This window comes from Leucoraja erinacea, chromosome 6, assembly GCF_028641065.1.
Source record: "Leucoraja erinacea ecotype New England chromosome 6, Leri_hhj_1, whole genome shotgun sequence".
NCBI lineage: Eukaryota > Metazoa > Chordata > Chondrichthyes > Rajiformes > Rajidae > Leucoraja > Leucoraja erinaceus.
Window position 1 is genome coordinate 2,457,607 of NC_073382.1, and position 25,079 is coordinate 2,482,685.

General features: G+C 48.7%; 1 protein-coding gene across 1 annotated transcript in view; it reads right to left on the reverse strand.

Annotated features, from left to right (window-relative positions):
* Positions 1-25,079, reverse strand: part of LOC129697825 (cohesin subunit SA-2-like) — a 132,735-nt gene that overhangs the window by 82,406 nt on the left and 25,250 nt on the right. Inside the window, exons 2-7 of the mRNA XM_055636468.1 lie at positions 23,018-23,193; positions 18,242-18,314; positions 16,823-16,981; positions 12,027-12,123; positions 4,127-4,203; positions 1,698-1,769 (exon numbers count right to left, since the gene is read on the reverse strand). Coding sequence (XP_055492443.1) covers positions 1,698-1,769; positions 4,127-4,203; positions 12,027-12,123; positions 16,823-16,981; positions 18,242-18,314; positions 23,018-23,061 — 522 coding nt within the window. The 5' untranslated portion in view covers positions 23,062-23,193. The remainder of the gene's footprint in view (positions 1-1,697; positions 1,770-4,126; positions 4,204-12,026; positions 12,124-16,822; positions 16,982-18,241; positions 18,315-23,017; positions 23,194-25,079) is intronic.

A 25,079-nucleotide genomic window follows, 5' to 3' on the forward strand; every position in this document is an offset into this window, starting at 1 on the left:
CAAGCGCGACCAAACCAGAAGCGGGGGCTGCGCGGAGGTTTCGTGAGTGACATGAAGTTCGAGCGAAGTCCGCGGGAAGTTTGCGCGTGAGGTACGGCGTCGAGATGGCTGCGGGCCGGCAGGCCGTTGCCGCGCGGAATTTTTTAATGGTCACTTTTTCGGAGCCCCGCGCGATGTCGGGACCAGCTCCGTGCAACTCCATACAGCTCCGGCGATCGAAGTGGGACCGGCCCCGCGAGGACGTACGGCTCATGCGACCATGTTAGGTCGTGCTTGCTGCATGGAGTCGCATGCTCATGGGACAGGCCCTTTATCATTCATCCTTGGGTCCATTCTGTAAACAAAATGTGTGGGATGGAACTGCAGATGCTGGTTTACCCCGAAGATAGACCAAAATGTTGGAGTAACTCAGCGGAACAGGCAGCATCTTTGGATGGAAGGAATGGGTGACACTTCGGGTCTCGTGAAGGTCTCCAGAAGAAGGGTCTCGTCCGAAACGTCACCCATTCCTTCTATTCAGAGATGCTGCTTGTCCTGCTGAGTTACTCCAGAATTTTTTTGTCTCCCAGTCTGTACACCGTTTCTTTACCATCTCCAGGAACTTTGGTTCAATCTTAGTTTAGAGATACAGTGCGGCAACAGGCCCTTCGGCCCACTGAGTCTGCGTCGGCCAGTGATCCCCGCATACTAATACTACCCAGCACACACTAAAGACAATTTACAATTTCACCAAAGCCAATTAACTTACAAATCTGCATGTCTTTGGAGTGTGGGAGGAAACCGGAGCATACGGAGAAAACCCACGACCTCCCTAGATCCCGGTGATAAAAACGGGATGCAACATTCCAGCTGCCCTCAAAACATTTTCAAAAGAACTTACTTAATTATGGGCTAATAATCGGAAAAAAGCTTATACTTAAATTTTGGAAAAATGCTCCAATACCAACAACAAAGATGTGGATTTCAAACATGTTCGAAACATTACACTTGGAAGAGATGAGACTCCTCCTAGCAGGTAAAGCAGATCACTTCCAAAATACGTGGTCTGCATTTATGGAACTATTACAAGCTAAGGTGCAATAATAAGTTAAAATATAAAGGCTACCAGGACCTGGTAATGGGGGGTATAAAATACATTTTTAATAAAAACATGGTTGGTATATCCTTTTTTGCAGAGTTTTGTGTTACAATAGAGCGATTGATTTTCCTTTTTTCCTTTTTTTTCTTTTCTTTCTAGGGTCTTAATTATTTTCTTTGCTTCCTTCTCTAATTCCTTCCCTAAGGGGTTCTCTTCTCCCAACACTTTCCTGCACCTTCACGATTCTTGCTTACTTTTCTTACTTCTTTTATTTCTTTCTCTTTTAAAGCTCAAAAAATGAAGTGGTACAACATAATGTAATAAGATATATGCGATTTATTAATGTGATTTACTGTACTGCTAATAAAAAAAAAAAAAAAAAAAAAAAAAAAAAAAAAAAAAAAAAAAAAAACATTTTGTGTCTTTAAAACATCTAATCTCAACTTTCCTCTGCACTTTCCTCTGGTGTTGACTGACCTGCCGAGCAATATTTGCTTCCATTTAAATCACAGATCACTTCGCTGAACAGAAAATGGGAATAAACGCTTCCGCACGGGGGAAATAAAAACAGAGGTCAAAAAACAAGAGAACGAGTAAAATTCAGACATTGTCCTGATACCATTTCAATTGGCCATGTGACATTCAATATCCAGGGATACACCATAAACTTCTTGTACTGTAACCCAGTCTCCTGTGGAAAGAAATAAAGGTTAGGGGGAATTTGTAAAACAATGCTATGTCAGTTTTATCTAAAGGGCCTGTCCCACTGTACGAGGTAATTCGAGAGTTCTCCCAAGTTTCCCCGATTCGAACTCGGAGAATTACGGTGATAGCCGTTCGTTCGTAGGTACTCGGGGCTCTCGTGGACATTTTTCACCGTGCTGAAAAAACATCACGTGTTACCGCGTTTCCCGAGTACCTGCCGTTAGCGTTACGAGCCGCAGGGAGACATCCACGAGCTCCAACGTACCCGCTACGTACATTCAACGTACTTACCACAAGTTTGATTTTTTTTAAACTTGGGAGAGCTCTTGAATTGCCTCGCACAGTGGGACAGGCCCCTAAGAGTCTAATTTTCAATAAATACTTTTCAAGTTCTTTTAAGGGTTTTTAGCTTTTAGTTTTTTTTAATTTTAGAGATAGATGAACAGGACCTTTGGCCCAACCCAGTTTGCACCGACCAGCAATTCCCGCACATTAACACTATCGTACACACACAAGGGACAATTTACATGTACACCAAGCCAATTAACCTACAAACCTGCACGTCTTTGGAGTGTGGGAGGAAACCGAAGATCTCGGAGAAAACCCACGGGGTCACAGGGGGAACGTACAAACTCCATACAGACAGCACCCATAGTCAGGATCGAACCCGGTTCTCCAACGCTGTTAAGGGCCTGTCCCACGAGTATGTGACTGCATGCGGCGAGCGCGACCAAACCCTAAGCGGGGGCCGCGCAGAGGTCGAGTGATCCCGTACTAGTTGACGTGAAGTTCGAGCGAAGTCCGCGGGAAGTTCGCGCTAGGCGTACGCCGTCAAGATGCTGCGTACGGCGTCGAGACGCTGCGTACGCCCGTCGAGACGGTGCGTACAGCCTCAATGCGGCTGCGGGCCGGCAGGCCGTTGCCGCGCGGAATTTTTGAACAGTGTCAAATTTCGGAGCCCGGCGCGATGTCGGGACCAGCTCCGCACAACTCCATACGGCTCCGGTGATCGAAGTGGGACCGGCCCCGCGAGGCCGTACGGCTCAAGCGACCACGTTAGGTCGCACTTGCCGCGTGGAGTCGCATGCTCGTGGGACAGGCCCTTAAGGCTGTAGCTCTACCGCTGCGCCATCGTGCCACCTGGTTTGTGGCTGATACAACAGAAGAATATAGGTCCCACATTCATAGACACACCAAAATGATTTAGTCACTTCGAACATAGATATGGTGAATGCATGACATCTCTTGCAGATAAGGGGTATAAAAAACTAGAGGGCATAGGTTTAAGGTGAGAGGGGAAAGGTGTTCAAGGGGCAAGTTTTCCATACAGAGGGCGATGACTAAATGGAAGGAGCTAACAAGAGGAGGTAGTTGAGGCAGGTGCGATAACAGCATTTGGAAGACATTTGGACAGGTACATAGACAGGAAAGGATTAGAGGGATATGGGTCAAATGCAGGCAACTGTGTCTGACATAGAGAGATCCCAAATCTGAGGAAGGACATTATTGCCATAGAGGGAGTGCAGAGACGGTTCACCAGACTGATTCCTGGGATGTCAGGACTGTCTTATGAAGAAAGACTGGATAGACTTGGTTTATACTCTCTACAATTTAGCAGATTGAGAGGGGATCTTATAGAAACTTACAAAATTCTTAAGGGGTTGGACAGGCTAGATGCAGGAAGATTGCTCCCGATGTTGGGGAAGTCCAGGACAAGGGGTCACAGCTTAAGGATAAGGGGGAAATCCTTTAAAACCGAGATGAGAAGAGCTTTTTTCACACAGAGAGCGGTGAGTCTCTGGAACTCTCTGCCACAGAGGGTAGTCGAGCCCAGTTCATTGGCTATATTTAAGAGGGAGTTAGATGTGGCCCTTGTGGCCAAGGGGATCAGAGGGTATGGAGAGAAGGGCAGGTACGGGATACTGAGTTGGATGATCAGCCATGATCATATTGAATGGCGGTGCAGGCTCGAAGGGGCCGAATGGCCTACTCCTGCACCTAATTTCTATGTTTCTATGTTTCTATGGATGTGGCCAGAGGCAGGCGTTTGGCCCACATCCTTCTAAATCTTATCCATGTACTTGTCCAAATGTTTCGTAAACATTGCGATAGACCCTGCAAATGCAAGAAGATGCATTCCCTTTCCGACACCAGTGTAGCTCCACTGCTGCATGGCCAGCCGCGACATTTGTCCAAGCAAGCTGTCCGAAGTGTCAGTTCTGATGGGAAACTGATGCTGATCCAGCGTTCGTTCCCACGTCGTGTGCGGGGGGGAGAGGATTGAATATACAGCTCAGGAATGAAAACCGTGTTTTCAAATCAATCTCAAAAACCTTATCTCACCTCATCAAATTCCTCAGTCATTTTTCTCCTAATGTCAGGACTATGCATATTTTGAAAAACCTCAGCTGTAACCATTCCTGCGACAACAGGGGAAAAAAAAAAACACTTAGAATAAAATACATTACTTCAAAATATTCATGCATGAAATACATTACATTTTGAAAAACGAAATGTTCTCATAAAGCAGAATGTATAAATAATAGATTGCCCGCTCGCAGACCGACCAGTGGACAGGAATCCAAAGTAACCAGATTAACCCATTGTGCCTGCCCCAGAGAGATGCCACATTGACACATTCTGCATCAGAGACTCCAGTTCCAGTTTAGTCTATTTCTCACATGTACCGAGGTACAGTGAAAAGCTTTTGCCTCCAAATTCTAGGCAACTTTCTATTGTGCAACCCATCCAGATTTGGGCTAACAGTCGTGGTATTGGGCCACTGCCCCGCCTCACATTCAGAATCATGTCAGTCTATTGTCACGGACACTGGGCTGCAACAAAGTTCCTTGTTCACATGAAGCTCACACAGGAACAGTACACCTGCTGTAATGATGAATGCAACATTAAATACAAAGCTGATGCACTACAATGCTGAGAACTACATTCTGCTATCTGCATCTTCCTCATTGCTCATGGAGTCACAGAGTCTCACACAGAGTCTCACACAGAGTCTCACAGAGTCTCACACAGAGTCTCACACAGAGTCTCACACAGAGTCTCACAGAGTCATACAGTCACAGTCACAGAGTCATAGAGTCTGGAAACAGGCCCTTTGGCCCAACTTTCCCACACCAACCAACATGTCCCATCTACACTATAGAAACATAGAAAATAGGTGCAGGAGTAGGCCATTCGGCCCTTCGAGCCTGCACCGCCATTCAATATGATCATGGCTGATCATCCAACTATTGTACATATTACATAGAACATAAAAGAGTACACCACTATTGTTGGTGTCAAACATGATGCCAAGTTAAACTGGTTCATATCCCTCTGTAGCCGGCACTTCCATGTGCCTATCCAAAAGCCTCTTTAAACGCCACGATCATATCCTCTTCCACCACCACCCCTGGCAGTGCGTTCCAGGCCCCCACTAATCTCTGTGTAACAAAAAAACTTGCCCTGCACACCTCCATTAAACCTTTCCCCCTCTCACCTTATAGTTTTGGATATTTCCACCCTTGAGCTTGAACCAATTGTATCTACGCATGGTATATCAAATCTGTTTGAGTAGCATGCAAGACAAAGCTTTTTACTGTACCTTCCTAGTACATGTAACAATAATATGCCTGAACTCAAACAGTGAGTGTAGAACAGCAAAATGGTGCAAGATCATAAAAACTTAATTGAAGTACAGTGACGAATATCTGAATGAGATCTCGTTAAGAGCGAGTGTAAAGGGCCTGTCCCACTTGCATGCGATTGCGTGCGTTTGGCGCAACCAACCGGAAGTGGAGTTCACACGATGTTCGCGTTAAGTACGTGCTAAGTTCGCGCTAAGTTCGCGCGTGACGTCATTTATATCATGCTTACCAATCAGCTGGGCAGGAGGCGAGCCGACTGAATTTGGGCGTTGCACGGCGTCGGGCGGTGACGTCATCATGCAACGCCATGCGCAAGGCGTACGCCGTCAAGACGCTGCGTACGACGTCAAGACACTCCGGACGACCGCAATGCGCCTGCGTGCCGACAGGCCGTTGGCGCGCGAAGATTTCGGCCACTGCAAGTTTTTCCGAGCCCCGCGCGATGTCGGGACCAGCCCCGCACAACTCCGCGCTTCTAAGTGGGACTGGCCCCGCGCGGCCATACGGTGCCCATACGTCTCAAGCGACCACGAGGTCGCGTAATTTGCGAGCCAAGGTCGCGTAAGTGGGACAGGCCCTTGCGTGGCAGCACCACCGGGGAAGGGAATGTGAAAGAGGTGATGGATTCAGCGGTATGATATAGAAACAAACAATTCTGAAGTCTAGACACCCGAGGGCTCAAGATCTTCCATCTTCTCCCAGAAGGTAGGAGAGCTGCAACACAGTGGTGCAGCGGTACAGATGCTGCCTTATAGCGCCAGAGAGCCAGATTTGATCCTAGCTACGGTTGCTGTCTGTACAGGGTTTGCACGTTCTCCCTGTGACTGCCTGAGTTTTCTCCAGGTGCTCAGGGCTCCTCCCAGACATTCCTAAGACGTCCAGGTTTGTAGGTTGATTGGCTTCTGTAAATTGTGCCTAGAGTGTAGGATAGAGCTAGTGTACGGGGTGATTGTTTGTCGGTGTGGGCTTGGCGGGCCTGTTTCCACGGCGTATCTCTGAACTAAAGAGAAGAGGAAATAGTCAGTGTGACTGGCATCCTTGACAATACTTCAACCCTTCCTGGTGCAACACACTGTGGAGGGTGTGGAAGGAAGACGACAAGCCTGTGATGGACGGGGCTGTGTTCACCACTCTCTGTAGGTTACGGCAATCAAAGGAATAGCAGCTGCCCTACCAGGCTGAGATGCATTGTTTTTATTTTATTATTAAATCCTTGAAAACATTAGCGACGCAGTGGTGCTGGTTTCCGACGGGCACGTTGACGGATGCACCACACATCTCTGTCCTCCATGCAGCTGGCGAGCTCCTCTTTTGTCTCAACACATGCATCTTCCGTCAACGCCTTCAGCATCATCTTGCTTGGCCGTTCCCGGGCCACGTCTTCCATGGGTGGGTTCCCACAGGACAACCTTGTTTGCTGGTCATTTCTGGCCGACGGTGGCAGTGACCAGCGAGCCTCGCTCTTCTCCACCTGATCTTCTCGGTCAGAGGTGGAATCTCCCCATAGAGGTGATGTGGTCCCTCCAACTGACATTTTCAACTTTTCTGAGCATTCGAGATGCATCCTGGCATTATAGACAATAGACAATAGACAATAGGCGCAGGAGTAGACCATTTGGCCCTTCGAGCCAGCACCGCCATTCAATGTGATCATGGCTGACATATACTTTCTGTAGCACATCTGAAGAGGATCGAGAGAATATTATGTGTTTAAGAAGGAACTGCAGATGCCGGAAAATCGAAGGTACACAATAAAGCTGGAGAAACTCAGCGGGTGCAGCAGCATCTATGGAGCGAAGGAAATAGGCAAAGTTTCGGGCCGAAACCCTTATTCAGACTGATCGGGGGTGGGGGGGGCGGGGACAAGAAAGGTTAAAAGGAGGAGGAGCCCGAAGGCTGGGGGATGGGAGGAGACAGCAGGGGGACTGAGGAAGGGGAGGAGACAGCAAGGACTAACAAAATTGGGAGAATTCGATGTTCATGCCCCCAGGATGCAGACTCCCCAAGCGGAATATGAGGTGCTGTTCCTCCAATTTCCGGTGCTGCTCGCTGTGGCCATGGAGAAGACCCAGGACAGAGAGGTCGGAGGCGGAGTGGGAGGGGGAGTTGAAGTGCTGAGCCACCGGGAGGTCAGGTTGGTTATTGCGGACCGAGCGGAGGTGTTCGGCGAAACGATCGCCCTTGGTCTCACCGATATAGATCTGCTGACATCTAGAGCAGCGGATGCAATAGATGAGGTTGGAGATGCAGCGAGAATATAATGCCTGGTTTGAGACAAGTCAAATGGAGCGATGGAAAGAATCTCTACAGAACGGCCAACATTTTGGGACATTGTGACCATTTTGTTCTTCGGTAGAGGAGCTCAGTTTTGGACCAAATATAGCAACATCAAATAGGATCTAATTCAACAAATTAGCCCACAAATTCAAAACTGGTTATTAGATAGTAAAATATGACACGATCCAACAACAGGGTCAAGATAATATTAGTTCAGAAGGGAGCTAGAAGACATTGAAGAGATATTGAGGGAAAATCCACTAAAGTGCAGATGCTGGAAATCTGAAACAAAATCAGAAAGTGCTGGAAATACTTAGCAGGTCAGGCAGCATCTGTGGAAAGCGAAATTGAGTTGACGTTTCAGAGCTCAGTCCTTCGGTGGGAATAAGATGGAGCAAAAAAGAGACCATTTTCTCTCTTTTACAGGTGAATGTAACGGAATTTATACAATAGTCATCAAAAACTTTAATCTGCATTTAGACTAGTACCAACAATGCAGAGGATGAGTTATTGAATGTACACAAGATGCATTAGTATGTTCAGTAACTGACTAGGATCTGACTATGTTATGATTATTAGTATGCTCAGCAACTGACAATGTAATAAGAGAGAATTAATTAATAACGGTACAGCAGGCAGTGAAGAAAGCTAATGGAATGTTGGCCTTCATAACAAGAGGATTTCAGTATAGGAGTAGAGAGGTTCTTCTGCAGTCGTATAGGGCTCTGGTGAGATCGTATCTGGAGTACTGTGTACAGTTTTGGTCTCCTAATTTGAAGAAGGACATCCTTGTGATTGAGGCAGTGCAGCGTAGGTTCACGAGATTGTTCCCTGGGATGGCGGGACTGTCATATGAGGAAAGATTGAAAAGACTAGGCTTGTATTCACTGGAGTTTAGAAGGATGAGGGGGAATCTGATAGAAACATATCTCTATTACTAAAAGCCTGATCTTGACCGCTTTTGGCCTTCTGTGCTGCGATTTCCAAGAGAACGCCGCCACCTATGGCCGTCATTTTTGGCCACCTTGCTCAAAGCCCACGTCTGCCTTCCTGGACCAGTGGATATTTCCCATCGATGAAGAATCAGAGAGATATTAATGGGTTTTTTTAATTCACCATTCTCTCTGCTGCCCCTGCTGGAGGGAGCGAGGGAGAGGGACTATAAAAACCAGGAAGTGGTGTGCCTCACTCAGTCTCTGCAAGATGGAGGTCACGTCTCTCTGAGCTCTGAATAACACTGAACACATGTCTACTCAACTGTGAATGCCCTTAATGTGGTTTGAAAATATGGTTGATTTGAAGTAAAAAGGCACTGCCTGCAAATGGTTGTTTGGGGGGTTTGGGTTGAAGTAAAAAGGCACTCACTCTCTCTCTCCCCCCCCCCCCCCCCTCCTCTCCCCTCCCCTCTCTCCCCCCTCTCTCTCCCCCTCTCTCTCTCTCCCCTCTTTTTCTCCCCCTCCTCCCCTACATCCCCTCCCCCACCCTCCCTCCCCCAAACCCTCCTCCCGTCAACACCCCCCTACCCCCTCCCTCCACCTCCCTGTTCCCCACCTCTCCCCCCTCCCCCCTCACTCCCCTCTCAGCACCCCCTCTCTCTCTCCCCCTCACAGCACCCCCTCTCTCTCTCCCCCCCTTTCCCCCCTCTCCCCTCCCCCCCCCTCACGCCCCTCTTTCTCTCCCCCTCCTCCCCTCCATCACCTCCCCCACCCTCCCTCCCCTAAAATCCCCCTCCCCTCCACACCCCCTACCCTCTTCTCTCCACACTCCCCCCTTCCTCCCTGCTGCTCCCCACCTCTCCCCATCCCCTCACCCCCCTCTCAGCCCCCCTCTCTCTCCCCCCCACTCTCACCCCCTCTCTTCTCCCCTCCCCTCCTTCTCTGCCCTCACCCACCCTCCCTCTTCTCCTCCCCTCCACCGCCCTCTCCCTCTTGCCCCTCTCTCTCTGCCTCTGTCTCTGCCCCTTCTCTCTCTGCCCTCAATCACTACTCCCGCTCGCCCTCTCTAGATGTGACTGCAAGTTGGGGGCTATGCGTCAGTAGATAGGGTGGTTATGGGGTAAAAGGAGCAAATTAATAATATTAATATAATATCAAGGGGGGTAATATTGGGACACACCTGGGGTATTGCGTACAGTTTTGGTCTCCAAATCTGAGGAAGGATATTATTGCCATAGAGGGAGTGCAGAGAAGGTTCACCAGACTGATTCCTGGGATGTCAGGACTGTCTTATGAAGAAAGACTGGATAGATTGGTTTATACTCTCTAGAATTTAGGAGATTGAGAGGGGATCTTATAGAAACTTATAAAATTCTTAAGTGGTTTGACAGGCTAGATGCAGGAAGATTGTTCCCGATGTTGGGGAAGTCCAGAACAAGGGGTCACAGCTTAAGGATAAGGGGGAAATCCTTTAAAACCGAGATGAGAAGAACTTTTTTCACACAGAGTGGTGAATCTCTAGAACTCTCTGCCACAGAGGGAAGTTGAGGCCAGTTCATTGGCTATATTTAAGAGGGAGTTAGATGTGGCCCTTGTGGCTAAGGGGATCAGAGGGTATGGAGAGAAGGCAGGTATGGGATACTGAGTTAGATGATCAGCCATGATCATATTGAATGGCGGTGCAGGCTCGAAGGGCCGAATGGCCTACTCCTGCACCTAATTTCTATGTTTCTATGTAATTAGCGTGTGTGCAGGAGGGGGGGGATAGTTAGTGTGTGTGACGCTGCATGCTGCCCCCCCCCCCCCCCCACAACCGCACGTTGGGGGAACAGACCCAACGGGTCTGCACTTGGTCTAGTAAAATTATAAAAGGACTGGACAAGCTAGATGCAGGAAAAATGTTCCCAATGTTGGGCGAGTCCAGAACCACAGTCTTAGAATAAAGGGGAGGTCATTTAAGACTAAGGTGAGAAAAAACATTTTCACCCAGAGAGTTGTGAATTTATGTAATTCCCTGCCACAGTGGGCAGTGGAGGCCAAGTCACTGGATGGATTTAAGAGAGAGTTAGATAGAGCTCTAGGGGCTAGTGGAGTCAAGGGATATGGGGAGAAGGCAGGCACGGGTTGTTGATAGGGGACGATCAGCCATGATCACAATGAATGGCGGTGCTGGCTCGATGGGCCGAATGGCGTCCTCCTGCACCTATTTTCTATGTTTCTATGGTTCTAAGTTTCTAACCGTGTGTAGGAAGGAACTGCGGATGCTGGTTTTCACCGAAGATAGACACAAAATGCTGAAGCAACTCCAGTACACAGTGATTTCCCTACTAAACACCTCATATATTGGACCTGCCGTTCAGGGAAATAGTTTCTCATCATCAAGTCCTTTACCACCTCTTCAGAAATTCCAAATAAATTTACAACCTATGGATTACATTTAAGAATCGGTCACTATTGTAAAGTCAGCAACGAGAAGTAATGAGAAAATGGAGATTATCATTGTAAATAAATATTTCTATTAGGGGCGGCACAGTGGTGCAGCACTGTAGTTGCTGCAGTACAACACCAGAGACCCAGGTTCAATCCTGCCTGGATGGGGTTTGTACATTCTCCCTGCGATTGCGTGGGTTTTCTCCTGGTGCTCGGGACTCCTCCAACATTCCGCAGACGTACATGTTTCTAGGTTCCGTCCCAAAACGTCTCCCATCCTTTTTCTCCAGAGATGCTGCCTGACCCACTGAGTTACTCCAGCACTTTGTGTCTATCTTCGGTACAAACCGGCACCTGCAGTTTCGTTCTGCAAAGGTTTCGAGGTTAATTGGCTTTGGTAAAATTGCAAATTGTCCCTAGAGTGTAGGGTTTGGCTCTTAAAGATAGCGGTGTCAGGGGATTATGGGGAGAAGGCAAGAACGGAGTACTGATTGGGGATGATCAGCCATGATCACATTGAATGGCGGTGCTGGCTCGAAGGGCCGAATGGCCTACTCCTGCACCTATTGTCTATTGCCTATTGTCTATTGGTAGCGCTAGTGTACGGGATGATCGCTGGTCGGTGCGGACTCAGTGGGTCGAAGGGCCTGTTTCCGCACTGTGTCTCTGAAGTCTAAATCGGTCACTAACGTAATGTCAGCATAGAGAAGTAATCGGAAAGTGGGGAGGATAAGGAGATTATCATTACAAATAAATATTTTTTTAAATAAATCCGGCAATTATTCCTAATAGACACATCTTAGAATGTAAGCCCAGTTTCCATCACAGCAGTGAGGAATGAAAAGTCGAGAAAATATTGAATTGTCCCGATGTATTCAGGAGCATTTAGCAGAATGCGGGGTAATGCATCATCGAAAAGACAGGGCACAGTAATGACAAATCAGAGTGGCTCACCTCTGCATCCTGAACACTGGATAAAAAAGAGGATGATATCCAGGAGGGCAGTATTTCTGTCTTGTTTATACTCTTCAATCCAGTCATCAACTACAGACTGCAAAGAGAGGAGGCAAACATCACACAATCGAATGTAGCGTCACAAAAACAGATACACACAACCCTGCAAACTAGAGAGAGGTTATTGGATTCTTCTCAATGATTTATGGGCGTAATCTCCATGTTTAATCCAGAGTAACTCTTCACAACACCAACTTTTCGTCACACGCAGTAGTACCCACTTAAGGAGGGATAGACAGAAAGGAAAAGGAGGTGGGGTAGCGTTACTGATTAGAGAGGGGATTAATGCAATGGAAAGGAAGGACATTAGTTTGGAGGATGTGGAATCGGTATGGGTAGAGCTGCACAACACTAAGGGGCAGAAAACGCTGGTGGGTGTTGTGTACAGGCCACCTAACAGTAGTAGTGAAGTTGGAGATGGTATCAAACAGGAAATTAGAAATGCGTGCGACAAAGGCAAAACGGTTATAATGGGTGACTTCAATCTACATATAGATTGGGTGAATCAAATTGGCAGGGGTGCTGAGGAAGAGGATTTCTTGGAATGTATGCGGGATAGTTATCTAAATCAACATGTAGAGGAACCAACGAGAGAGCAGGCTATTTTAGACTGGGTATTGAGTAATGAGGAAGGGTTAGTTAACAATCTTGTTGTACGTGCCCCCTTGGGCAAGAGTGACCATAATATGGTTGAGTTCTTCATTAGGATGGAGAGTGACATTGTTAATTCAGAAACAATGGTTCTGAACTTAAAGAAAGGTAACTTTGAGGGTATGAGATGTGAATTGGCCAAGATCGACTGGCAATTAATTCTAAAAGGGTTGACGGTGGATATGCAATGGAGGACATTTAAAGACTGCATGGATGAACTACAAAAATTGTTCATCCCAGTTTGGCAAAAGAATAAATCAGGGAAGGTAGTACATCCATGGATAACAAGGGAAATCAGGGATAGTATCAAAGCGAAGGATGATGCGTACAAATTAGCCAGAAAAAGCAGCATACCGGAGGACTGGGAGAAATTCAAAGACCAGCAGAGGAGGACAAAGGGCTTAATTAGGAAAGGAAAAATAGATTATGAAAGAAAACTGGCAGGGAACATAAAAACTGACTGCAAAAGTTTTTATAGATATGTGAAAAGAAAGAGATTAGTTAAAACAAATGTAGGTCCCTTGCAGTCAGAAACAGGGGAGTTGATCATGGGGAACAAGGATATGGCGGACCAATTGAATAACTACTTTGGTTCCGTCTTCACTAAGGAAGACATAAATAATTTGCCGGAAATAGCAGGGGACCGCGGGTCAAAGGAGTTGGAGGAATTGAGTGAAATCCAGGTTAGCCGGGAAGTGGTGTTGGGTAAATTGAATGGATTAAAGGCCGATAAATCCCCAGGGCCAGATAGGCTGCATCCCAAAGTACTTAAGGAAGTAGCTCCAGAAATAGTGGATGCATTAGTAATAATCTTTCAAAACTCTTTAGATTCTGGAGTAGTTCCTGAAGATTGGCGGGTAGCAAACGTAACCCCACTTTTTAAGAAGGGAGGGAGAGAGAAAATGGGGAATTACAGACCAGTTAGTCTAACATCGGTAGTGGGGAAACTGCTAGAGTCAGTTATTAAAGATGGGATAGCAGCACATTTGGAAAGTGGTGAAATCATTGGACAAAGTCAGCATGGATTTACAAAAGGTAAATCATGTCTGACGAATCTTATAGAATTTTTCGAGGATGTAACTAGTAGCGTGGATAGGGGAGAACCAGTGGATGTGGTGTATCTGGACTTCCAGAAGGCTTTCGACAAGGTCCCACATAAAAAATTAGTATACAAACTTAAAGCACAAGGCATTGGGGGTTCAGTATTGATGTGGATAGAGAACTGGCTGGCAAACAGGAAGCAAAGAGTAGGAGTAAACGGGTCCTTTTCACAATGGCAGGCAGTGACTAGTGGGGTACCCCAAGGCTCAGTACTGGGACCCCAGTTATTTACAATATATATTAATGATCTGGATGAGGGAATTGAAGGCAATATCTCCAAGTTTGCGGATGACACTAAGCTGGGGGGCAGTGTTAGCTGTGAGGAGGATGCTAGGAGACTGCAGGGTGACTTGGATAGGCTGGGTGAGTGGGCAAATGTTTGGCAGATGCAGTATAATGTGGATAAATGTGAGGTTATCCATTTTGGTGGCAAAAACAGGAAAGCAGACTATCATCTAAATGGTGGCCGATTGGGAAAGGGGGGAGATGCAGCGAGACCTGGGTGTCATGGTACACCAGTCATTGAAGGTAGGCATGCAGGTGCAGCAGGCAGTAAAGAAAGCGAATGGTATGTTAGCTTTCATTGCAAAAGGATTTGAGTATAGGAGCAGAGAGGTTTCTACTGCAGTTGTACAGGGTCTTGGTGAGACCACACCTGGAGTATTGCGTACAGTTTTGGTCTCCAAATCTGAGGAAGGACATTATTGCCATAGAGGGAGTGCAGAGACGGTTCACCAGACTGATTCCTGGGATGTCAGGACTGTCTTATGAAGAAAGACTGGATAGACTTGGTTTATACTCTCTAGAATTTAGAAGAGTGAGAGGGGATCTTATAGAAACTTACAAAATTCTTAAGGGGTTGGACAGGCTAGATGCAGGAAGATTGTTCCCGATGTTAGGGAAGTCCAGGACAAGGGGTCACAGCTTAAGGATAAAGGGGAAATCCTTTAAAACCGAGATGAGAAGAACTTTTTTCACGCAGAGAGTGGTGAATCTCTGGAACTCTCTGCCACAGAGGGTAGTTGAGGCCACTTCATTGGCTATATTTAAGAGGGAGTTAGATGTGGCCCTTGTGGCTAAGGGGATCAGGGGGTATGGAGAGAAGGCAGGTACGGGATACTGAGTTGGATGATCAGCCATGATCATATTGAATGGCGGTGCAGGCTCGAAGGGCCGAATGGCCTACTCCTGCACCTAATTTCTATGTTTCTATGTTTCTAAGGAGGTCGTAGGGGACTCGGCTTGTACTCGCTAGAATTTAGAAGATTGAGGGGGGATCTTATGGAAACGTACAAAATTCTTAAGGGGTTGGACAGGCAAGATGCAGGAAGATTGTTCCCGATGTTGGGGAAGTCCAGAGCAATGGGTCACAGTTTAAGGATAAGGGGGAAGTCTTTTAGGACCGAGAAGAGGAAAATGAATTCGCACAGAGAGTGGTGAATCTGTGGAATTCTCTGCCACAGAAGGTAGTTGAGGCCAGTTCATTGGCTATATTTAAGAGGGAGTTAGATGTGGCCCTTGGGGCTAGAGGGATCAGGGGGTATGGAGAGAAGGCAGGTACAGGATACTGAGTTGGATGATCAGCCATGATCATATTGAATGGCGGTGCAGGCTCGAAGGGCCGAATGGCCTACTCCTGCACCTATTTTCTATGTTTCTATGTTATTTTGGACATCACGAGAATTATAGAAACCCGAGGCACAGAAACGGGCCTTTCCAGCCCACTTCAAGAAGTGCTAATGTCATCTACCCAGTCTTTGGTGGTGCCACTCACCCGTTGCAGCGCCCCCTACAGCCTGTCTGTCTTTTTAAAAAAAATTTTGTCTAGTTAAATGTAGTGTTTTGGCTTGTTTTGAATGTGTATATTTTAATAACTCCCACTTAAATACTTGTTTTGAATGTGTATATGTGGGGGGCGGGAGGGGGAGGGGTAAACCGTTTAAAATCTCTTCCCTGTCCGGGAGACCCGACCTTTTCCCTGTCGGGTCTCCGTTGTCATTGGGGCCTAGCACCGTGGAGCGGCCTCCAACCTGAAGGACTCAGGGGCTCGGGAGACTGCGGAGCTGCGGACTACCCACCATCGTAGGGCTGGCCGGCCTTGGAGCATGGGTAGCGGTGGTGACTCGCCGCTGCGACTCGACTCCTGGGGCTCGGAGGCTCCAGCTGCAGCCACAGGTCCGGTGGACCGGGACATCGGGAGCTCGCGGGTCCGGGCGGAGAGAGAGACCGCTTCCCGGAGCTCCCGCAACGCGACTTCTCCAGCCCGTGTCGCGGGGTTGGAACGACCCGGAGCGGGGTCGTACATCGCCCGGCGCGGCTCCATGGCCGTGGGACATTCCAGCGCCCACCGGGGGCTCCAACTTCGAGACTTTTAGACTGGGAGCGGGGCCGTAAATCGCCCAGCACGGCCTAAAATGGCCGTGGGACTTATCATCGCCTGCCTGGGGCTTGGACATCGGGAGAGACATGGAGAACAGGGGAGAGAAAAGACTTTGCCTTCCATCACAGTGGGTCCACTGTGATGGATGTTTGTGTGAATTAAGTTGTGTGTGTGTCTAGGAATTGTCTTGGTTTGTATGGCTGTGGAAACAGAATTTCGTTTGAGCCTCACCGAGGCTCAAATGACAATAAAAGGTATTGTATTGTATTGTATTGTATTGTAACTCCGCATCCTTCAAATCCTTTCCTAGTCGAGTGACTACTTGAAGTTAGAGAAATCAATATTCATACCACCAGGTTGTAAGCAGATCATTGAAGTTTCATAGAGCCATAGAGTCACAGAATGATACACCGTGGGAATAGGCCCTTCACCCCAACCTGCCCACACCGGCCATCATGTCCCAGCTACACTAGTCCCACCTGCTTGCATTTGGCCCATATCCTTCCAAACCATGTGCCTGTCTAACTGTTTCTTAAACGTTGGGATGGTCCCCGCCTCAACTATCTCCTCTGGCAGCTTGTTCCAGCATCATCCTGCCAGTTACCTGCATCGCGCTCTTGCCCATCCTGACCACCTCAAACAGTGTGACGGCCTCAACCTCATCTTGCTGCTGGCGTCCGTTTGATCGAATCTTGCGACAACTTCTTGTGGTTGATGATCTCCGCCGGCTTTTCTCAGACTGGTCCCTCCGTCTCTTCCACGACTGGAAACGGCAGGAAAAAGATCATGTTAAACCCAGGCTGTTGCAGGTGGCAGTGCTGTTACTTGTCCAAAGCTCTGGGGTCCCAAATATTTGACTTGGCATTATTTTTTCATAACAAATTAAATAATGTTTAACTAAGAATAAACTCCAATCCTGCATCTTTAGTTTAGGTAAGGTTAGAAATACAGCGCGGAAACAGGCCCTTCGGCCCACCGAGTCCGCACCGACCAACGATCCCCACACATTAACATTATCCTAAGCACACTAGTGACAATTTACATTCATACCAAGTCAATTGACATACAAACCTGTATGTCTCTGGTGTGTGGAAGGAAACCGAAGATACAGTTCAGTACAAGTGTACTTAAGGGGTTGGACAGGCTAGATGCAGGAAGATTGTTCCCGATGTTGGGGAAGTCCAGGACAAGGGGTCACAGCTTAAGGATAAGGGGGAAATCCTTCAAAACCGAGATGAGGAGAACTTTTTTTACACAGAGAGTGGTGAATCTCTGGAACTCTCTGCCACAGAGGGTAGTTGAGGCCAGTTCATTGGCTATATTTAAGAGGGAGTTAGATGTGGCCCTTGTGGCCAAGGGGATCAGAAGGTATGGAGAGAAGGCAGGTACGGGATACTGAGTTAGATGATCAGCCATGATCATATTGAATGGCGGTGCAGGTTCGAAGGGCCGAATGGCCTACTCCTGCACCTAATTTCTATGTTTCTATGTTTCTATCTCGGGGAAAACCCACACAGATAACATACAAAAAACTCCCTCTGTGGCATGGTGGCGCAGCAGTAGAGCTGCTGCCTTACAGCGCCAGAGACCCGGGTTCGATCCTGACTACGGGTGCTGTCTGTATGGAGTTTGTATGGTGTCTGTATCGACCTGCGTGGGTTTTCTCTGGGATCCTCAGGTTTCTTCCCACCCTCTTAAGACGTACAGGTTTGTAGGTTAATTGGCTTGGTATAATTGTAAATTGTCCCTAGTGTGTGTTGGGTAATGTTAATGTGTGCGGGAATTGCGGGTCGGCATGGACTTTGTGGGCCAAAGGGCCTGTTTCCGCACGGAATCTCTAAACCAAACAAAACTGAACATATTTCCACTATAGTGACACTTGTACTGAACTGTATACAACAATTAATTTCACTGTCCTTCAGTACATGTGACACTGCATTGAACCATTGAACAAGTGAACCTGGAGCTTGTGTGACTGGAGTGACCAGTTGTGGAGTGAGAGCGGAGAATGCCTGGTACTCACAGCAGTGGTGCTTTGACTTCCCCTCCTCTGATTCTCCAGGTCGTTGTCAGACTCAGAGTGACTTTCATTCTCCCTGCAACAAACATAAAACACATCAAATCTCAGAGGTCATACAGAGTCAAAGAGTCTTACAGCGTGGAAACAGGCCCTTCGGCCTAACTTGCCCACACCGGCCAACATGTCCCATCGACACTAGTCCCACCTGCCTGCATTTGGCCCATACCCATCTAAACCTGTCCTATCCATGTCGTGTGGGGACGTGGCGCCGACGGACGTGAAGCCGAAACAAAGAAGTGGAAGCCAAATAACCGAATGGAAACAAAGCCGAAACGCCAACTAACTGAAAGGGCGGGACGTCTAAAAGCCAACTAACTGCCAAGGCTGCGTCGCCTAAAAGCAAACTCACCAAATGGCCGCTCTGCCGAAACGCCACCTACCCGAAAAGCGGCGTCGCCTACAGGCCAACGAACAGAATGCCGCACAACAGAAAAGTCAAATAACGGACAGGACGTTGCCGGGGGGCGGGACTTGTCAGCGATTGGTTCAGACCCCCACGTCCATCACATCACTGTGGAGGGATGAACACACCTCCGCTCCACCCGACCAACAGCCCGCGGAGAGGGCCGTGGGAGAGTGGGGGCTGCCCTGAGGGATGCGCACCTTTGGTCGCTTACAACTTGGTGCTTGGGTTCAGATTGCCCAGAAACCTATGGTTTGTGTGCCCTTTCGGTTAGATTGCATTTAGGCACCCCACCCTTTCAGTTAGTTGGCATTTCGGATTTGTTTCAATTCGGTTATTTGGCTTCCACTTCTTTGTTTCGGCTTCTCGTCCGTCGGTGCCACGTCCGGGTACCATCCATGTACCTGTCTGAATATTTTTTTAAACATTACAGGTAATTGGTGTAATTGGTCACGTCATGGCAAACAAAACTTGAGGATTGCATTGCATGATGCTGCAGAAGGTTGGAGAATGGGGTTGAGAGGGGAAGATAGATCAGCCATGACTGAATGGCGGAATAGACTGAATGGCCTCATTCTGCTCCTATGACGTCAAAATTTAGGTGGGGGGGGGGGGGTGGAGAAGTCATAATCTAACCATTATATTCTGCCTGGCTGTGTTTATAATTAGACTTAAACAAAATTAATTACATTCTGTTAATCTGCAATGACAGATTCAGGAGTTTTGAAAATATGAATTCTATTTTGAAGAAGAATATAGACACAGCAGAGATAAAGTTGCCCAATTTAGGTTGGGGAGTGGAGAACCATGGTCTATCCAATATATTCTGGCTGACAGTCCCTATAGTTAGACTTTGTCTGACAAATTAACTCAATTCTGGTCACCTTGAAACGGGGTTTGCAGTCTCTCCCTGCGGGGGAATACGACCTTTTTGTCGTATTCCCCTTCTCTGCCTCCGTCTGTGCTGAGGCCTAATGGAGCTGACGACCTCGAGGCTCCGGAGGCAGAGCACCGTCAGGACTCGCCCTGAGCTCGCTCCCGTGAGGACGGCCAGCCCGAGGGTGGAACGAGGCTCCCGTCGGAGCGGCCGAGCTCGGGAAGGTGCGGCGCTGGCAGCCCGAGGGAGGTTCGGCGCCCAAGTCGGGGCAGCCCAGCCCGGGGAAGAAGCGACGCCCAAGTTGGGGCGGCCCGGTCCGGGGGAGAAGCGACGCCCAAGTCGGGGCGGCCCGGTCCGGGGGGAGAAGCGACGCCCAAGTCGGGGTAACCCGGTCCGGGGGAGGTTCGGTGCCCAAGTCGGGGCGGCCCGGTCCGGGGGAGAAGCGACGCCCAAGTCGGGGCGGCCCGGTCCGGGGGAGAAGCGACGCCCAAGTCGGGGTAACCCGGTCCGGGGGAGGTTCGGCACCCAAGTCGGGGCGGCCCGGTCCGGGGAGAAGCGACGCCCAAGTCGGGGCGGCCCGGTCCGGGGGAGAAGCGCCGCCCAAGTCGGGGCGGCCCAGTCCGGGGGGAGTTCGGCGCCCAAGTCGGGGCGGCCCAGTCCGGGGAAGAAGCGACGCCCAAGTCGGGGCGGCCCAGTCCGGGGGGAGAAGCGACGCCCATGTCGGGGCGGCCCGGTCCGGGGGAGGTTCAGCGCCCAAGTCGGGGCGGCCCAGCCCGAGGCTGAAGACGGCACAGTACTCACGTGAGGGTGGCTGGGACGGTGTTCTGGCGGTGGTGGCCTGAGTCCGGGGTTCGGCCGCGGGCCAGCAGCTGCGTCTGCAGGACTGGTGGGCGGCAACTTCAACCACCCCGGGCCGCGGTGTTTGAGCCACGGGACTGTTATTAACATCGCCCGGGGGGGGGGGGGGGTATCGCCCCAGCGCAGAGGGAGAAGAGGAGGGAAGGGACTGCAGACCTAAGACTTTTGCCTCCATCACAGTGAGGAGATGCTGGGTGGACTCACTGTGGTGGATGTTAATGTGTGTTTATTGTTGTTTTATTGTATGGTATTATATGTATGACTGCTGCAATTTCGTTCAGACTTCGGTCTGAATGACAATAAAAGGCTATCTATCTATCTATCTATCTACCTTCAGTTATACATTCAGGTGTTTTAGCTTAGTTTAGTTTAGTTTAGACACACAGCTTGGAGACAGATCCCTTCAGTCCGCCGTGTCTGCGCAAGACCAGCAATCACCCATATACTCGTTCTATCTTACACACCGTGGACAATTTACCTAAGCCAATTAATCTACAAACCTGCACGTCTTTGGAATGTGGGAGGAAACCCATGTGGTCACAGGGAGAGCATACAAAATACCTGCAGACAGCAGCCATGGTCAGGATCAAACCCGGGTCCCTGGCGCTGTAAGCCAGCAACTCTGCTGCTGCACCACTGTTTGAAGAAGAATATATGATTAGGAAAAAGGGAGATGCAACGAGACCTGGGTGTCATGGTACACCAGTCATTGAAAGTAGGCATGCAGGTGCAGCAGGCAGTGAAGAAAGCGAATGGTATGTTAGCATTCTTAGCAAAAGGATTTGAGTATAGGAGCAGGGAGGTTCTACTGCAGTTGTACAGGGTCTTGGTGAGACCCCACCTGGAGTATTGCGTACAGTTTTGGGCTCCTAATCTGAGGAAAGACATTCTTGCCATAGAGGGTGTACAGAGAAGGTTCACCAGACTGATTCCTGGGATGGCAGGACTTTCATATGAAGAAAGACTGGATAGACTCGGCTTGGACTCACTCGAATTTAGAAGATTGAGGGGGGATCTTATAGAAACTTACAAAATTCTTAAAGGGTTGGACAGGCTAGATGCAGGAAGATTGTTCCCGATGTTGGGGAAGTCCAGAACAAGGGGTCACAGTTTAAGGATAAGGGGGAAATCTTTTAGGACCGAGATGAGAAATTAATTTTTCACACAGAGAGTGGTGAATCTCTGGAATTCTCTGCCACAGAAGGTAGTTGAGGCCAGTTCATTTGCTATATTTAAGAGGGGTTAGATGGGGCCCTTGTGGCTAAAGGGAACAGGGGGTATGGAGAGAAGGCAGGTACAGGATACTGAGTTGGATGATCAGCCATGATCATATTGAATGGCGGTGCAGGCTCGAGGGGCCAAATGGCCTACTCCTGCACCTATTTTCTATGTTTCTATGATTAGCATGGGATTAGCATGGGTGTCAGGGTTATGGGGAGAAGGCAGGAGAATGGGGTTGAGAGGGAAAGATAGATCAACTATGATTGAATGGCGGAGTAGACTTGATGGGGCGAATGGCCTAATTCTGTTCTTAGAACATATGAGCTTATAACACGATGGGGATGAAGCTGACATTAGACAGCCAGGCTCCAATTAGGATGTGATACGTGAGGGATGTGCCAGCAACAAGGGCCACAGCCATTCCAGTCCATGCTTTAATTTCTATTCCCTTCTTACTCTGGAACTGCTGATGGATTTCCTTCCCTGCCCACCTTTCCCAAACGTTAAGAGGAAGGAAAGGGGCTGGTTCCGAACTCACTTCCTTTCCGTTTGCCTTTCTTTCTGCCATTTGCCACCATCGCTGCTCTGTGTGGTAACTGATGCTGCAAAGTCACCCGACAGAGATGACCACAGTTGTTGCCTCCACCCGCTGCAGTTTGTTGCAATATCTGGTGCTGTCTTCGACAAATGTTATGGTCCCTTCAACATGAACTCCATGTGGGTATCACTGTTCAGGCTGCAGGCCCTGTCCCACATACGTGTCCTTGGCATGCAAATTACGCGACCGTTGAGGCGTACGGGCATGGTGTGGCCGCGCGGGGCCAGTCCCACTGAGAAGCGCGGAGGGGTATGTAGTTGTGCACGATATCGCGCGGCCCTCTAAACTTTTGTAGCGAATTAAATCTTCACGCGCCACCGGCCTGTCGAGTAACTGACGGCCAAAGTGGGACAGGCCCAAGACCCTGGCACGAGACGCAACGTCTCACCTCCAACAGCAGCAGAAGCAGGCAAACGATCGCCGAACTCGGCCTGGGACTCACGGCCGTTGCGGTCCGGATCCGCCCCCACCTCTACTCCCAGAGCGGGGCCAAGAAAATTGAAGTTTGGCACAAAATGCTGGAGTAACTCAGCGGGACAGGCAGCATCTCTGGAGAGAAGGAGCGGCTGACCTTTCGGGTCGAGACCCTTCTTCTTCCCTCCATCAACGCTGCCTGACCCCACTGAGTTCCTCCAGCACTTTGTGCTTTACTAAAGGACTGAGTAGCTGTGAGTTTGACTCGGTGCTGATCCTTTTGCAGCCTACGCAAACCAAAAATAAAGTAGGTGAACTCTTCTAAGATACAATCAAACAGGTCCTTACTTTTGGCACGAATCTCTGCCGGGCATCTCCGCGTCTGCTATCATCGCTGTTCCAAAGTTCAGCCACAATTCTAACGGGGCGACCCACTTGCATCGACAGCCATCTTATAGCTTCCACCTGCAGCACCTTCTCGAGCCGAGCAGCAGGTTTCCCCACTCTCACATTGTGTTGCAGAGCTGTAGAAACACAATGAAAGCACCACAAGGCTCAGTGTGTGAATTAGAGTCATAGAGTCGTAGCCCTTTAGCCCAACGTGCCCACACTGGCCAACATGCCCCAGCTACACTACTCCCACCTGCCTGCGCTTGATACATATCCCTCCAAACCTGTCCGATTCATGTACCTGTCTAACAGTTTCTTAAATGTTGGGATAGTCCCAGCCTCCACTACCTCATCTGGCTGCCTGTTCCATACACCCACCCCCTGTGTGACAAAGTTGCCCCTCAGATTCATATTAAATCTTTTCCCCTTCAAGTCAAGTCAAGTCTATTCGTCACATACACATACGAGATGTGCAGTGAAATGAAAGTGGCAATGCTCGCGGACTTTTGTGCAAACAAACAACAAAACAACCAAACAAACTATAAACACAATCATAAACACACACATATTCTTTTACATATTAAATATTGGAAGGAAAAACGTTCAGTAGAGTTAGTCCCTGGTGAGATTTACAGTCCGATTGGCCTCTGGGAAGAAACTCCTTCTCAACCTCTCCGTTCTCACAGCATGGCAACGCAGGCGTTTGCCTGACCGTAGCAGCTGGAACAGTCCGTTGCAGGGGTGGAAGGGGTCTCCCATAATTTTATTGGCCCTGGAGTTGCACCTCCTGATGTATAGTTCTTGCAGGGGGGTGAGTGAAGTTCCCATAGTGCGTTCGGCCGAACGCACTACTCTCTGCAGAGCCTTCTTGTCCTGGGCAGAGCAATTCCCAAAGCAGATTGTAATATTTCCGGACAAGATGCTTTCCACCGCCACTGAGTAGAAGCACTGGAGGATCCTCGGAGACACTCTGAATTTCCTCAATTGCCTGAGGTGGTAAAGGCGCTGCCTTGCCTTACTCACGAGTGCTGCGGCGTGTGATGCCCATGTCATATCCTCGGAGATGTGGACCTTGAACCTATGTCCTCTGGTCCTCGATTCCCCTACTCCGGGCAAGAGACTTTGTGCATCTAAATTCACTTCTGGTTTGAGGTGGAGACCAGCGTTAGAAAACAATGATAGACACACCATGCTGGAGTAACTCAGTGGGGCAGGCAGCATCTCTGGAGAGAAGGAATGGATGATGTTTCGGGTCTGGACGCTTCCTCCAAACAATGCAGACTTCAAATATCCAAACTACACCAGAACCCGGCACCACACAGGTCAGTGATTCAATGTTGGTCAGTGTAGACAAGATGGGCCGAAGGGCCAGTTTCCACGCTGCATTACTCTACAACCTGGGTTGGAATGAAGGTAAATTAAAAAATATGTGTATTTAAAGAGCAATTTTCATGTCTTAAAAGGTCACTGTCGCCTTGATACTTTTTTAAATTGTTTTTTGGGTGGCGAGGCACTAGATGAGCAGCTGCATCACAGTGCCAGAGACCTAGATTCAATCCTAGCCTCGGGTGCTCTTTTGTGGAGTTTGCATGTTCTCCCTATCATTGCAGTAGTTTCTTCTGGGTGCTCTTGTTTCTTCCCACAGCCCAAAGACATGTGGTTAGTTAGTTAGTTAATTGGCCTCTGCAAATTGAGTCGTGGAATCACCTCGAGTGTGGAGGTGAGTGGTCGATGGCAAGTAGGAAAGAATAAAGAATGGGGTTAGGCGGGATTAAGGTGTAAATGGGTGTGTGACGGTCAAGTCAAGTATATTCGTCACATACACACACGAGATGTGCAGTGAAATGAAAAATGGTAATGCTCGTGGATCGTGCAAAAAACAAACAGTCGACAAACGGAATGGAACAGAATCACATATTCTTTTACATATTACATATTGTGGGCAGAAGGAAAAAGGGGGAAAAAAACAGCAATTTTAAAAAAGCAGTAGAGTGGTTCAGTAAAGTTAGTCCCTGGTGAG